The following is a 13,999-nucleotide window of genomic DNA, read 5'->3' on the forward strand; positions in this document are numbered from 1 at the left end:
TGACCAGGGTACCAAATCGTAAATTCCAGCAGGATAAAGCAAGCCATCACACTGCAGTTTGCACTACAAAGACTTGAGATGTGTAAGATCCCTTTCTGGGCTGCGCGATCCATTCATTCGCAGCCCAAAAATGTTGTATGTACCTGATGGGAACGTGTATGCATACATACCAGTCTCCAGTCAGCGTTCTAGTTGAACTGACTGCTGGCAACAAATTCCTCACGATGACATTCAGAAGCTGTTTTGCTTGCATGCCAAAACAAATAGAAGAGTGTATTCATGCCAATGGTGGGCACATCTCATACTAATGTTGATGACGGGCATAATTTCCAAATGGAATGAAAGTTTAATCACTTAATACTCGTTAATCACGAACCTTTCCACAACGTTTGATGAATTGTGGAAGGGTGCTTCATGGTGTAACACTATATCCATTTCTGTTCGTGTATGAAGGTGCTAATCGTGCTTTACTGTCTCTTTTGATGTCTCAAGGAGTCGTCGTCAACACTTGGGGTACGGCATTACGCGGAAACTCCCCAGTACATACAGTGTGGTCACTTTTGCGCCATACAGCATGGTGGCTTCTGTAGCCAGCCCTCTTAGTTGTTGTGACGTATTGTGTGCAGGTGTGCGGCAGCCTGCTGTCGAGCAACCACTCGCACAGCAACCGCTGGGTGAACGGCGGCTGCTACTGGAAGCCCGACGCGGACGCCGAGCGCGCAGACCTGCTCGTACCGCTCACGGATGGTGGTGAGTCCAGCTGTGGCACTCTACGAGTCAGCGTTTTGTCCTACTGTTTATCACACAATAAGTGACTTCTTAAGTCTGCACAATGGTAATAATCATTGTTACAGATACTAATGGTAATAATGATTTTGGCAGTTACTGAAAAAAATAATAACTATGGAAGTTCGCAATCTTTCGTGGCCTTTATCATCAGAGGTAAACCATTAGGTTGTTAGGCAGTGTCATATTCGTCTTCAATTTATTCTCACACAATCGACATTGCGAACCCTCTGCTGGGAAATTCTTCAAGATCTCTTCTTGGTGTCCCCAGTTGGCTGAACACTGCTGAGTGTTCGGATAACTGGGAACACCAGAAGATCGTGAAGAGGGTCCCAGCAGAGGGGTCAAAACGTCGGTTTGTTAAGAAGAAACTGAAGAGAAACATGACCCAATCTAACAATGTGTAAGATTGCCCGCCCGGTTAGCCATTCGGTCTAACGCACTGCTTTCCGGGTAGGAAGGCATCGCGGTCCCCGGCACGAATCCGTCCGGCGGATTAATGTCGATGTCCGTTGTACCGGCCAGTCTATGGATGGTTTTTAAGGCGATTTTTCATCTGCCTCGGCGAATGCTGGATGGGTCCCCTTATTCCGCCTCAGTTACACTATGTCGGCGACTGCTGCACAAACACTGTCTCCACGTACGCGTACGCTATAATTACTCTACCACGCAAACATTTGGCGTTACTCTCGTCTAGTGTGAGACGTTCCCAGGGGGGCCGAACCGCACCATAACCCTGGGTTCGGTGTGGGGCGGCGGTGGGGTGAGTGGACTGCTGTAGCCTGTTGTGGGGTTGTTAACCATAGAGGGCTCTGGCGGGGAAAGCCTCTCCGTCCCTTCTAGGTCGCCAGTTTCATACAATACAATGTATAAGATTCTACTTTCAAAATAATAACACTTTATATATAACATTAATCTTATTGAAGATAAAGATTTCCTGAATTTAAAAATATAAGTTTTTGTCTGGGGTCAGCAATTTGTGTTGGTAGGCATACCCGGCATATTTAGCTTTCTTGATTATTGTAAGTGGTACTCATACATTAATAAACATCCAATGTATATTAATAAATAATAAGACGCCCATTTTAAGTTAAATAATATTTATTGGTTTAGATAGTAAGCTATTTCCCGCTCTTATTCTTTTGTTAAAATGTGTTTGAAATGCATTGCAACCTATATTGCTACATAATTATAAAAAAAATTGATTGAATCTGTTGAAGTAATACATTCGCTGATTTCTGAAGTCATTTTATCCAGTGTAATATGATACTCCATTGGGGGGGAGGGAGGAATCCAGGGGGGTGGGGAGGGGAGCCCCGCACCCTTGCCACCGCCGCCGAATGAGTGTGTCATCCGTGTGGGAAGTAACAGTCGCTTCAGTGGTAGTCCGCACTCCCCAGTCTTTGAGCGGACGCAGACAGCGACCAGCAACTCGTACTAAAGCTTCAGCTGAGGAGGTGGGCGTTGCAGTACTGATCTTGGGAACACGACATTTCCTCCGCACAGGCAAACACAAACAAAATGTGCAAATTAGCACTTTACACTAACCAAAAACTAATGTTGTTGATTATTGTGGTCTTCAGTCCAAAGACTGGTTTGATGCAGCTCTTCACCCAAGGCTTCCCTGAGCAAGTCTCCATGTCCGCATGACTACTGCAACCAACGTCCACATAAAATTGCCAACTATGCTTGGGCCTCTAGTCTCCCTCTGCATATCAACGCTTCCTTCCATCAAACTGGCAATTCCCTGACACCTCAGAGCGTATCCTATCAACCGAAAACTTCTTCTAGCCTAACGGTGCCATAATTTTTTTTGTTTTCTTCAGTTCGATCCCGTACCTCCTCATTACTTATTCGACCTACCCATCTTGTCTTCAGTAGTCATCCGTAGCGCCACATTTCAAAAGCTTCTATTCTCTTCTTGTCTGAAATCCTTATCGTCCACGTTTCACATCGGCGCAAGTCGACACTCAAGACAAATTTCTTAACACTTAAATTCATGTTCGATGTTAAAAAATCCCTTTTTTTTTAGAAACGCTTTTCTTGCTATAGCCAGTCTAATCATATATTCTCTCTAGTTCTATCATTGTAACTAATTTTGCTGTCAAAACGGCGCCGGCCGGTGTGGCCGAGCGGTTCTAGGCGCCCCAGTCTGGAACCGCGCGACCGCTACGGTCGCAGGTTCGATCCTGCCTCGTAGCGGTCGCGCAGTTCCAGACTGAAGCGTCTAGAACCGCTCTGCCACACCGGTCGGCGAGGTCAGTACAGACGGAGCACAAGATGGAAATGTTTCGAGTATTGGACAGGAAATCGGCCGCGTCCTCACAGAGGAACTATCCCGGCGTGTGCCTAGAGCGATTTAGGAAAATATCGGAAAACGTAGATCGGATGGCCTGAGGTGTATTTGAACCGTCGCCTTCCCGATTGTGAGTCTAGTGTGGTAACCACTAGGCCACCTCGCTCGATGGAATCCAGTGCCTGCGCTGCATGTTGCAGTTGCTGGAAAAAGGAATTGCGTAACGTACTGGGGAAAAAATCGCCGCTCCATCTTCATTAAGCTGCAGTGTGAGCCTCGCCATTCGTGTCAGAGTGACTGCGGGAATAGTTATTTCCTAACAGAATAACATTTCACACGCCAATTAGCATTCAGTGATAGTATGAAGGACGATTGTTACATCGTTTCAATTTATATCTCACGTCGAGAATAAATTTTACATATTTTCTCTGAAAATAGATTACATCTGGTAGTAAAAACTTTCCTAAGAATTTACGTAAGCAAATGAATGTACGACTCTTTGCTGAAATGGGGGATAGTGAATTATGAGAAAACAATATAAAAGCTGAAAAAGTAATTTGGCTGCTCATAAGATGCGGTCCAGAAGTGAGTCATTGAATTAAATTGTGTTCTTATAAGATCGAGTGATATTGAGCTAGCGGGACATCGCATGGAGTCACAAGGGGGGAAAAATACTGTTTTATGATCGATGAGTAAATATCTCCATAGTTAAAGTTATAAGTGCAGGTGTTTTGCTACAAGTTGTTAAGTGTTTCTATTTTAGTTGCAAATGACCGTGATTGTGTGTTACCCATAGAAACGGGGAAAGCGCTTTTAGTGGAATCAAAGTACACAAGGGTAGAGAATAATGCATTAAAATAGGATATCTGTAAGTCTTAGTTTGTATGATTTTACATTACGTGGAATTAAAAAAAAATCGCCAGTCCCCAAGCACCCACGCTGTTTTGAGCTGCTTATCAGCGAAAGTTTAGTGTACTTCTACAGAACATACTTAAAATCCGATAAGCAATGCACAGACCAATTCGAAATTCTAATTATTGTTCACTATAGCGATATAATTTAGAAACGCGGAAATTTCAAGTTAACGTTAACCTTTATGGAAAATTTAGCCGGCTGGGGTGGCCGTGCGGTTCTAGGCGCTACAGTCTGGAACCGAGCGACCGCTACGGTAGCAGGTTCGAATCCTGCCTCGGGCATGGATGTGTGTGATGTCCTTAGGTTAGTTAGGTTCAATTAGTTCTAAGTTCTAGGCGACTGATGACCTCAGAAGTTAAGTCGCATAGTGCTCAGAGCCATATGGAAGATTTAGCTAATTGGGAAATATAGTTCGAATCAATCATTGGGGAATTTAGTTAGGCTGTCTTGGATTATATTACTTCTTGTTAATATTTAACTACAAACTTTACTTAGTATTATTCAGAACCATGTAAGTCTTTATCATCAGCTTCGTCTGCCAAGACTTCTGTAGTAACTTTTCTCCCAGCGCCGTTTAGAATAACACAGTAATGTCAAGACCAAAAATTTATAGACGTGTTACTGATTACATTAATGCGTCACATCCGAAAAGAAAATATTAGGGAACTTGAAACAAATTAAATTATTGAATGATTATGAAATGGAATGACACTTTGAAAATACTAGTGATGCAACCATTCATAAATTTTAAAGTCAAACATTTTTTTCAGGCGACACTTTACAGCATATAACATATACTTGGTAAAATACTTGTCAGAATGCTGTCTTGTAATACATATTTTTCTTATGATCACTGCCCATCCTCACGGTAACTGTACAACGACAAAACACAAGAAATCGCAATGTAGCATCAAAACAGAATACCAGGAATCACAAGGTCACTTATACATCTTCACATACCAAGTCTAATGTATAAAATGCATGTTTGACCGGTTTCAGTCATAGACCATCTTGACGGATTAGGGTTAAAACAGTTTAAGCCATAACATCACATCTGTCATTACTTAAATAATGGCCACGTCTTATGTGAAGAGGATGTCATGAATTCCAGTGTACTGGAATGTGCTATACACTCAAGGCGTGGTTATTATTTAAGTAATGACGAATGTGATGAGGCTTAAACTGTTCTAACCCTATTCCGTGAAGATGGTGTATCACTGAAACAGGCAGATATTTGGGTTTTAAGTAAAAAGAAGCTGATCAAACATGCCTTTCATACAGTACTTGACGACTGATGATAGTCACTTTCCACAAATGTTTTACGAAGATTAACTTGAACATAGTCAAAATGCGTATAATAAAGATCACAAGTTTCCAGTTCTAAAGCAATGTGGAGCGACTTATGGCAAACGATACAGTGGCTGTCGAGTAGACAGGTACGATCTAAGAAGTCAACAAATTAACAGATCAAAGATCGTACAGACACAGACTATAGGTTGTGAATAGTAGCATAGATTCATTTCTATGTCATATTATGTTGTAAGTTAGTGTAAAAGTACACCAGTGAAACGGCCATGTTCAACGGAGGGAGTTTTTTCCCTGGTCGTGACCGAAAATACATGTACAAAGCACACGTATTCTTTACATATACATGTCATACAAACACAATACAAACCCAAACAGAGGTTTTTTAATATACTTTTGTTGGTTCACACTTCTTTTACTTCAATACATCATCACACTTTTTATCATCATGTATTATTATACAATGATTTCTTTTAATGAATTGACATGGAATCTTGAGCTCATTTATTGTACTTTTCGCGCATATGGATAGTAATACATTTTCAGATATGTGGTGTAAGTAGATTACTTGACTTCAGTTTGTGCCCTACCACTATGTTTAGGTTTGTGTACAGTTTTTTTTTGTATTGTGTGTGATAAATATATGTAAATAATATGTGCGTTTTGGTGTTTTCGATCATGACGAATACAAAAAAAAAAAAAAAAAAACACTAGGCTGAACGTTGCCATTTGACTGTTGTACTTTTATACTAACTTACGCCATAATATTCGGTAGAAATGGTTCTACATTACTATTCACACATACTGTCCTTTTCTGTATGATCTTTTGTCTGTTAAATTGTTGACTTCATATCGTACCTGTATACTTGACACCCAGTGTATTGCCTGCCATTAATCGCGATGTATTGCTTTAAACTGGAAACCTACGGTCGTTGTTGCAAAACGTTGATTCTGTTCAGGTTATTCTTTGTATGCGAAGACTTGTATGATATATAATGTTGTGATTTTAATCTGTCGTAAGTATTTCAGGTGGCTTTTTAATTTTATAGAATCTTATGTTCTGTTTTGATGTTACATTGTGATTTATTCTGTTTTGTCATTGTACAGTTACGTGGAGTATGTTCAACAACCGGAACCCGTCTTAATAAATATTGCAGGGCACCATTATGTCACGCATTTTCCCAAATAAATTTTATATGACTTTTAATGCCTTAGTTATTCCGTTGCTATGCGTATCACGTCCTCTCAGCCAGCCAGCTCATTAGAAACACCCCTACTAGCGCTCTTTTAGCTCGCTCTGCACGGCCTGCAATCTCTCCTATCCTAGATGCAGCAGCTAGCTACACTCTGAGATAAAGAAAAGAAAAAACGACGCGCCAGGAAGCAATTATCTGAACAGGACTGAAATCCGTAGATGAGATGTAAACGCACACACAAACAAATGAATACAATTTCAGAAAAATCGGATGGTTTATTCAAGAGAATGAGCTCTACAAACTGAGCAAGTGAATGACGCATTGGTCTACCTCTGGCCGTAATGGAAGCATTTATTCGCCTTGGCATTGATTGACAGAGTTGTCGGATGTCCTCGTGTTGGAAATCGTGAAACATTCTGTCCAACTGAAATGTTAGATCATTTATTTACCTGCTGCTACCATTTACAAATAACCTGCCACCTAGTTACTAAGACAGGTGGTATTTTCATAGTACGAAATTGTACGTGTACAGAATGTGGAATTTATTTGGTATTTCTTATTTGTATAAGGGATTAATAATGTTGCAGCTTTAAATACTTACAGACTTAAAAGCAATTAAGAAACAGAAATCTTAAGATTAAGGATTTATGAATAGAAGATAGAAATTTAGGAAGATGGAAAGAGTTTAGATCGTCAAAATCCCGAGTTCGTTGGAGGTCCCGGCCCATAATGCTCCACACGTTCTCAATTGGGGGAGAGATCCGGCGGCCATGCTGTCCAAGGGAGGGTTTGGCAAGCACGAAGATATGTAGCAGAATCTCTTGCCGTGTGTGTGCGGGCATCAACTTGCTGAAATATAAGCCCATGATGGCTTAAGGGGCTCCGGAAAGGCTCAAAATCATGAAAAGTTCAATTTTTACTTTTTAGCGTTTTCTGAATCTGCAGACTATTACCTTTTAATAGATATATAATTTATTCAATTACGAAGACTACAACTATTTTTAAATTTTTTTTGAAATGTGTTCTACATGGGCGTGACCCACTGTGGCGCTGTTAAACTGCTGTCAAATGGTGTTATTATTAACGTCCGTGTTCATCAGGTACATTTTAGTAATGTGAGATAAAGTATGTGTTGTGGCTAACCTGTGATGGTTCAATATATATCGCTGGTGTGATTGTCGATTGTTTCATGTTTATTTACTCTGTCGTTATCTCGAAAATATTCGTAATTAATTCTGTTTCTTGAGTCTCTGTTTTGTTGAAGTATAATAATGAGTAAAAGTAAAGTTATTAGAAATCCTCTGAAGGCTTTTAAGAAAAGGAGAAATGTTGGAAAGCCAAAGGTATTTAGAAATATGGGAATGAAGATAGGTTCTAACATGGTACGAGCGATGCTTGCTTTAGACAAGGAACGCCTTCGGGCTGCAGACAGGGCTGTAAAGAGTCTAGAAATACAAGCAAGAGTAAACAGGAGGAGGAACAAGAGGAAGCTAGAGGAGGAGTTTGCAGAGGATGAAGATAATCCATCCTATGGACCTGGAATGCACTAAAAAGTTAATCCAATCTTTGTCGCTCGATTCCCAAAATTTTTATTTTCTCATACTAATTACATGTTTTCTAAGGATCTTCCAAACATATTTGTTTCAAACTTCCAGTAAATGTTACACAGTACCTTCTGCATAATTTAACACAGCCTTTTTCCAAAAAAACTGTATATTTTTGAATATATAAATAAAAAATTGCAAAAAAATGTTGTGAATTTTCATTACAATTGAAAAAAAATCATCTTTAATAACTGAACTAAAATTTTGTAAAATCCCTGTGTTAAATTGTAGCCCATATTCCAATAAATAATCTGTAAAAAGTTCAACTTCCTACCTCAAATACTTTGTGAGGAAAGATGTAATTTATAAGCGTTATTTTAACATTGTAAGTATAGGGCGTTCCGGAGCCCCTTAATATGAACGACAACGAGACGGGGCGTGGGATGCAGTCGACGTAAGGCTGTGCTGCAAGATGGCGCCGCGGATGACAACCAAAGGGGTGCTCCTATGGAATGAAATGGCTCAGCAGCCCATCACTCCTGGTTGTCGGGCCATCTGACGGGTGACACTCGGTCTGGTATACCACTGCTGCCCGTGGCGTCACCAGATACGTCTCTGTCCCCGTATCTCATTGACTGGAGTAGAAATCTCTCTCTTCATTGATGAGCGCACTTCGAATGAGGTCCTGGAGCGTCGACGATAATCTACGCCCCGTGTTATTGCCCATCATGGCAAACCATTCCGGGCTTATATTTCAGTAAGGTAATGTCAGTCCGCACAGACAGTTTCTAGTGCTTGTTTTCATGTTTGCCAGACCCTACGCTGGCAAGCAAGGACGCCGGATCTCTCCCCAATTGAAAACTTCTGGAGCATTATGGACAGCGCCTTCCAGTTAACTCTGGATTTTGACGATATCCCTTAGGAGGACAGCCAACAACTCTATCAATAACTACGAAGCCGAATAACTGCTTGCATAAGGGCCAGAGGTGGGCCAACGCGTTATTGACTTGCTCAATTTGTGAAACTCTTTCCCTTGAATAAATCATCCAATTGTTCTGACACTGTAATAATTTGTTTATTTGTACCTGAACATCACATCTACCGATTTCCGCCCCATGCGCATAATTTCTTCGTGGTGAGTCGTTTCTCTTTAGTCTTAGAGTGTATTTCTGTCAAATCTTAGATGAGATTTTAATTTTTACATTACGTAGTTACTGCTTTTTCTAATCCTTAAGGTGTAGGAAAAGGATATTTACTGTCTATAATAGAACATACAGTCTCCATTGATCTTTATTTTACAATTACTATTGCCAGCTTTGGCCCATATAAAAAGGTATTCGTCGGAATTCAGCTTCTTCTTTCTTCTTGTAGACAAAGTAAATGGCTTATCTGGAACAAACGTACCGTAGGGAACTTGAGCAAGTAATCCTGTAGTCTCTGCTACACTCCAAGTGTTCCAAGCCAATATATTAGCATCATGGAAAGCTTCAAGGCCTCCATAATCAGCATGAACGTCACAGGTGAACTCCATTCGTAGCCCACGAAAAGTATTAGGACCTCCCATAAGCTGCTGTTTATAAAATTGACCAGTCAAATCAATATCTATTGCTCTCAGTGTCTTATACATTGGAGCACTGCGCCGCCAGCGACGATGATACGCTCATTGCAAAGGCATTGCTGAGGCACGTTGACACAAAGTGAACGTAGCAAGCCAACACCCAGTGAGACCCAGAGCTAAGCTTACGCGCTCCGCAACGTTCGCAGAGCGAATGAGGCTACCTGCTGAGGCCTTGAAGCTTTCCCTGATGCTAACATATTGGCTTGGAAGACTTGGAGTATAGCAGAGACTACAGGATTACTTGCTCAAGTTCCCTACGGTACGCTCGTTCCAGATAAACCATTTACTTTGTCTACAAGAAGAAAGGGGCCTACAAGAGAGGCAATTTACTCTCCACAAACTTAAAAAAAGATACTCAAGTTTAAACGTGATTGCACATCCAGCGTCACACACTAAGAGGCAACCACTACCATGAATGAACAGAAAAGCATGCGGATGTCTGTTATAACAGCAAGCAATAGCTAGTAGACTTTTTACTATGAATGAATACGAATATTGTACAACCACTGTGATGAGACAGATTATATTTCCAGTCAAACCTCGTAAAACAAGTTTCTTTCTTTACTTACTTGAAAAAGGGCGTGAAGGTACGCTGCTCTCTGGAAAAGAAAGTAGTAGTTGGTTATAAGTAAGTGCACTGTGTTCCTGCGACTCGAAATTAATTACATTCACTTCCACAGCAAACCCGAAATCCTAGATTCATTTCTCTGTGCATGAATTTTTTTCAGAATTTCAGGCTGCAGTCAGGACACTACGAAATAGTACTTCTCAATAACATACACTATATTGCAATGTAGAATGAATTACAAAGCACATCTTTATAATTTCGAGCCACTTTTTTCAATGTCCTACTCCATTCACAACTACAGAAATTCTACATCATTGTTATACTTCTAAATCAAAGAAAATTATACATTTTTGTAAGGTCAGCGACGCCGAATAATTAAACTGCCGCTCATTCTCTTCTCTATTTGTCACTCTCTTTCTATCTCACTTTCTCTCAAGTTTTTTTCCGACCACAACTAGATGGCAATCCCATCGTTTTCTCAGATCGTCTCTTTCACAATACGTATAAGAGACCTGGAAACACCGGAAGCTTTCAGATTGATTGTGTAATGGTGAAACAGAGATTTCGGGACCAGATTTTAAATTGTAAGACGTTTCCAACTGCAGATGTGAGCTCTTACCACAATGTATTGTTTATGAAGCGCAAATTAAACTGAAGAAACTGCAAAAAGCTAGGAAATCAAGGAGATGGGACATGGATAAACTGAAAGACCAGAGGTTGTTAAGAGTTTCAGAGGGGGCATTTGGCAACGATTGACTAGAACAGGTGAAATGAATGGAGTAGAAGACTAATAGGTAGATTTGAAGGATGAAATAGTTCAACTGCAGCTTTTTAGCACCATGAAAACAAAAACAAATTATTACCTTGCACTCCCCTAATTCCTGTCTAACTTACAAAATAAAATATTTAAATTTAGACTATAATTTTTATCGCACTGAGAAGATATCTCCATCTCCTACACAAATATACACGCAGATTATCACTCACATTCGATAATTCTCACCAGAGGAAAGGAAACTGACACGTAAAAGTGGTACTCTACACAGTGAATTCACGACCGTTGTTTGGTTTCTCCAGATCATCTGATCTTCACCGAGTCGAGCAAATGCTGGATGCTGCTGACACATGTGTACGTTCACTGAACGGTGCACCAAATAAATGAGAACACGAATATATAAGAGCATTTGTGGGTATCGCTGCTAGATACGTCACTATCTCCCTCCACAACTCTCCCATCACCTCGTGCAGTCCGTGCCTCGACGTTTAACTGCTGTTTTGAAGGGCTGTGGAGGAGCGACGCGGTATTAACATCACATCTAGTGACTTTCCATGACATTCGGACACTAAGTGCGTATTCTGCTTATGAAACTGTGATTTCAGGACGAAAACTATCTTCTGTACTTCCCTCAATTTCTTTATATCCATGGCATTTTGTTTCTGATGTGAAATACAATGCAATATGATTTTTTATGGCCATGTGTGTTAGTGTTATCTGAGATTAAATTGGTTGTTTGCTCATGTGCGGCGTTTTCAAATTGCAGATCACCTTGGACACAGTGTGTCTGGGAGTTCTACTCACGCCTATTATGCCAACGGTCAAGCGGGCGTTTCTGTACTCATTACACAGGTTAGTATTCGTTCATCTTTTTACCGTATCTGTGGTTATGATTAAACGTAAGTACACAGTCACACCGGCTATCAAAAATGTTCCGAGTCTGATTTTATTCCTTTGTATATAGGAGACGTCAGCGCAGTAACTATGGCAATAGCTTGCACTAAAAACTGTAAACAGCACGTTTTCAGTCGAACAGTCAGTTTTGCGCAGGCAATGTTAGGTAGAGGATGTGTATTGTCTCAATGTTGTTGCCTTACAAATCGTAATAGTGTAACATCTGTAAATCAAGAGTTCAAGACATTCTCGAGGATGTTTTGAAGAAGGGAAAAATGTTTCCAAAATCTGTCCTGCACACATTGGGGAAAAAAAAGAAGCGACGCATGGACACCTTCAACGACCTGATCGAAATGCATAATATGGGCAATTCTTTTCTGGAAAAAAAAAGAAAAAAAAACCACGGGTGAAGAGTCTCTGTGTTATCAACACGAACCTACCGCAAAACAACAAGGTACAGAAATTTATATGAAGGATCGACGTTTTTACGATAGGACAGACATTCAAACCAATGCGATGCGCGAGTTGAACAACATACCAAAGAAGGGCTTTTCTGACAGTTCCAAATAGTTGTATGAACGTTCTGCTGTTTGTACTCAAGTGGGGAGAGATTATGTAGACCAACTAAAGCATTAAAACCACCATACAAAGTTTTTTCTATTTTTTGTTACTACAGTCTGGCCGTGTATATCCACTTAAAAGTATACAATTAAAGGGTAATTTGGGTTTCATGAATTAAATGCAATACTGTAGACAAAGAGAACGAAAGGGAGCCGCGACATTGCTGTATGTGAGTCATGTTGTTAGATGGAGTTAGTGAGCAGGACCTAAATTACTACACAGCTTAATGTTACACATTCCATCGCATTTGAAGTTTCTGTTACTAATTTTTATGGAGATAGCAACTCACTGTTAGAGCTGCAAATTGTTGAGGGATAAGTAAGTTATTATTTAAAACAAGGATAATACAATGCTGCACTAAGAACTGGTAAAGCTCTCAACCTCCCCCCCCCCCCCCTCCTATACCGCCCTAACCCCCCCCCCCCCCCCCCAAACCATGAACCTTGCCGTTGGTGGTGAGGCTTTCGTGCGTCACCGATACATATAGCCGTAGTAGGTGCAACCAAAACGGAGGGGTATCTGTTGAGAGGCCAGACACATGTGTTGTTCCTGAAGAGGGGCAGTAGTTTTTTCAGTAGTTACAAGGGTAGCTGTCTAGAGGAACTGGTTCTGCGAACCGGTTCTGCCCTTGCTGAACTGGTTCTGCGAATGGCTGAAAGCTAGGAAAAACTAAGCCGTAATTTTTCCCGAGGGCGTACAGTCCTGCTGTAGCAATTAGTGAACTTCGGTGGCAGGAGGAGCAGGATTTCTGATAAGTTGAATACAGGTTTATAAATTCAAAATCAAATAGGAGTAATGCAGGAGTAGGGTTAATAGTGAATAAGAGAATAGGAATGCGAGTTAAGGTACAATAAACAGCACAGTGAATGCATTCTAGTAGACATAATAGACACGAAGCCCACACCACCACAGTAGACAAGTTTATATGCCAACCATCTCCGCAGATGATGAAAAGATTGAAGAAATGTATGATGCGACAAAAAAATTATTCAGATAGTTAAGCGAGATTAAAATTTAATAATGATGAGGGGCTGGAAGTCGATAGTAAGAAAGGGAAGAGAAGAAAAAGTAGCAGGTGAATACGAACTGGGTAAAGGAATGAAAGAGGAAGCCGCCTGGTAGAATTTTGCACAAAGCATAGTTAATTGCCGCTAACACTTGGTTTATGGATCATGTAAGGAAACTGCATAAGTGAAAGAGACGTGGAAACACCGGAAGGTTTTGGATTGAGACAGAGACAGAGATTTCGGAACCAGATTTTAAATTGTAAGACGTTTACAAGTGCAGATGTAAACTCTTACCTCAATGTATTGTTCATGAAGCGTAAATTAAACTGAAGAAATTGAAAAAAGCAAGGAAATTAAGGAGATGGGATCTGTATAAACTGAAAGAAGACCAGGCCTAACAGAAATCCTTGCTAAGCACAGGAGATACTGAATTTCATTGATGAAAAGAGAAAATATAAAAACGCAGCAAATGAA

At 40.5% G+C, this 13,999-nt stretch overlaps 1 protein-coding gene across 1 annotated transcript in view; it reads left to right on the top strand.

Moving 5' to 3' along the window:
• The window catches only part of LOC126262652 (integrin alpha-PS3-like), a 440,796-nt gene that overhangs the window by 32,538 nt on the left and 394,259 nt on the right, over positions 1-13,999 (top strand). Inside the window, exons 4-5 of the mRNA XM_049959421.1 lie at positions 627-750; positions 11,770-11,855. Of these exons, the coding sequence (XP_049815378.1) occupies positions 627-750; positions 11,770-11,855 (210 nt within the window). The remainder of the gene's footprint in view (positions 1-626; positions 751-11,769; positions 11,856-13,999) is intronic.

This window comes from Schistocerca nitens, chromosome 6 (genome assembly GCF_023898315.1).
Source record: "Schistocerca nitens isolate TAMUIC-IGC-003100 chromosome 6, iqSchNite1.1, whole genome shotgun sequence".
NCBI classification, from domain to species: domain Eukaryota; kingdom Metazoa; phylum Arthropoda; class Insecta; order Orthoptera; family Acrididae; genus Schistocerca; species Schistocerca nitens.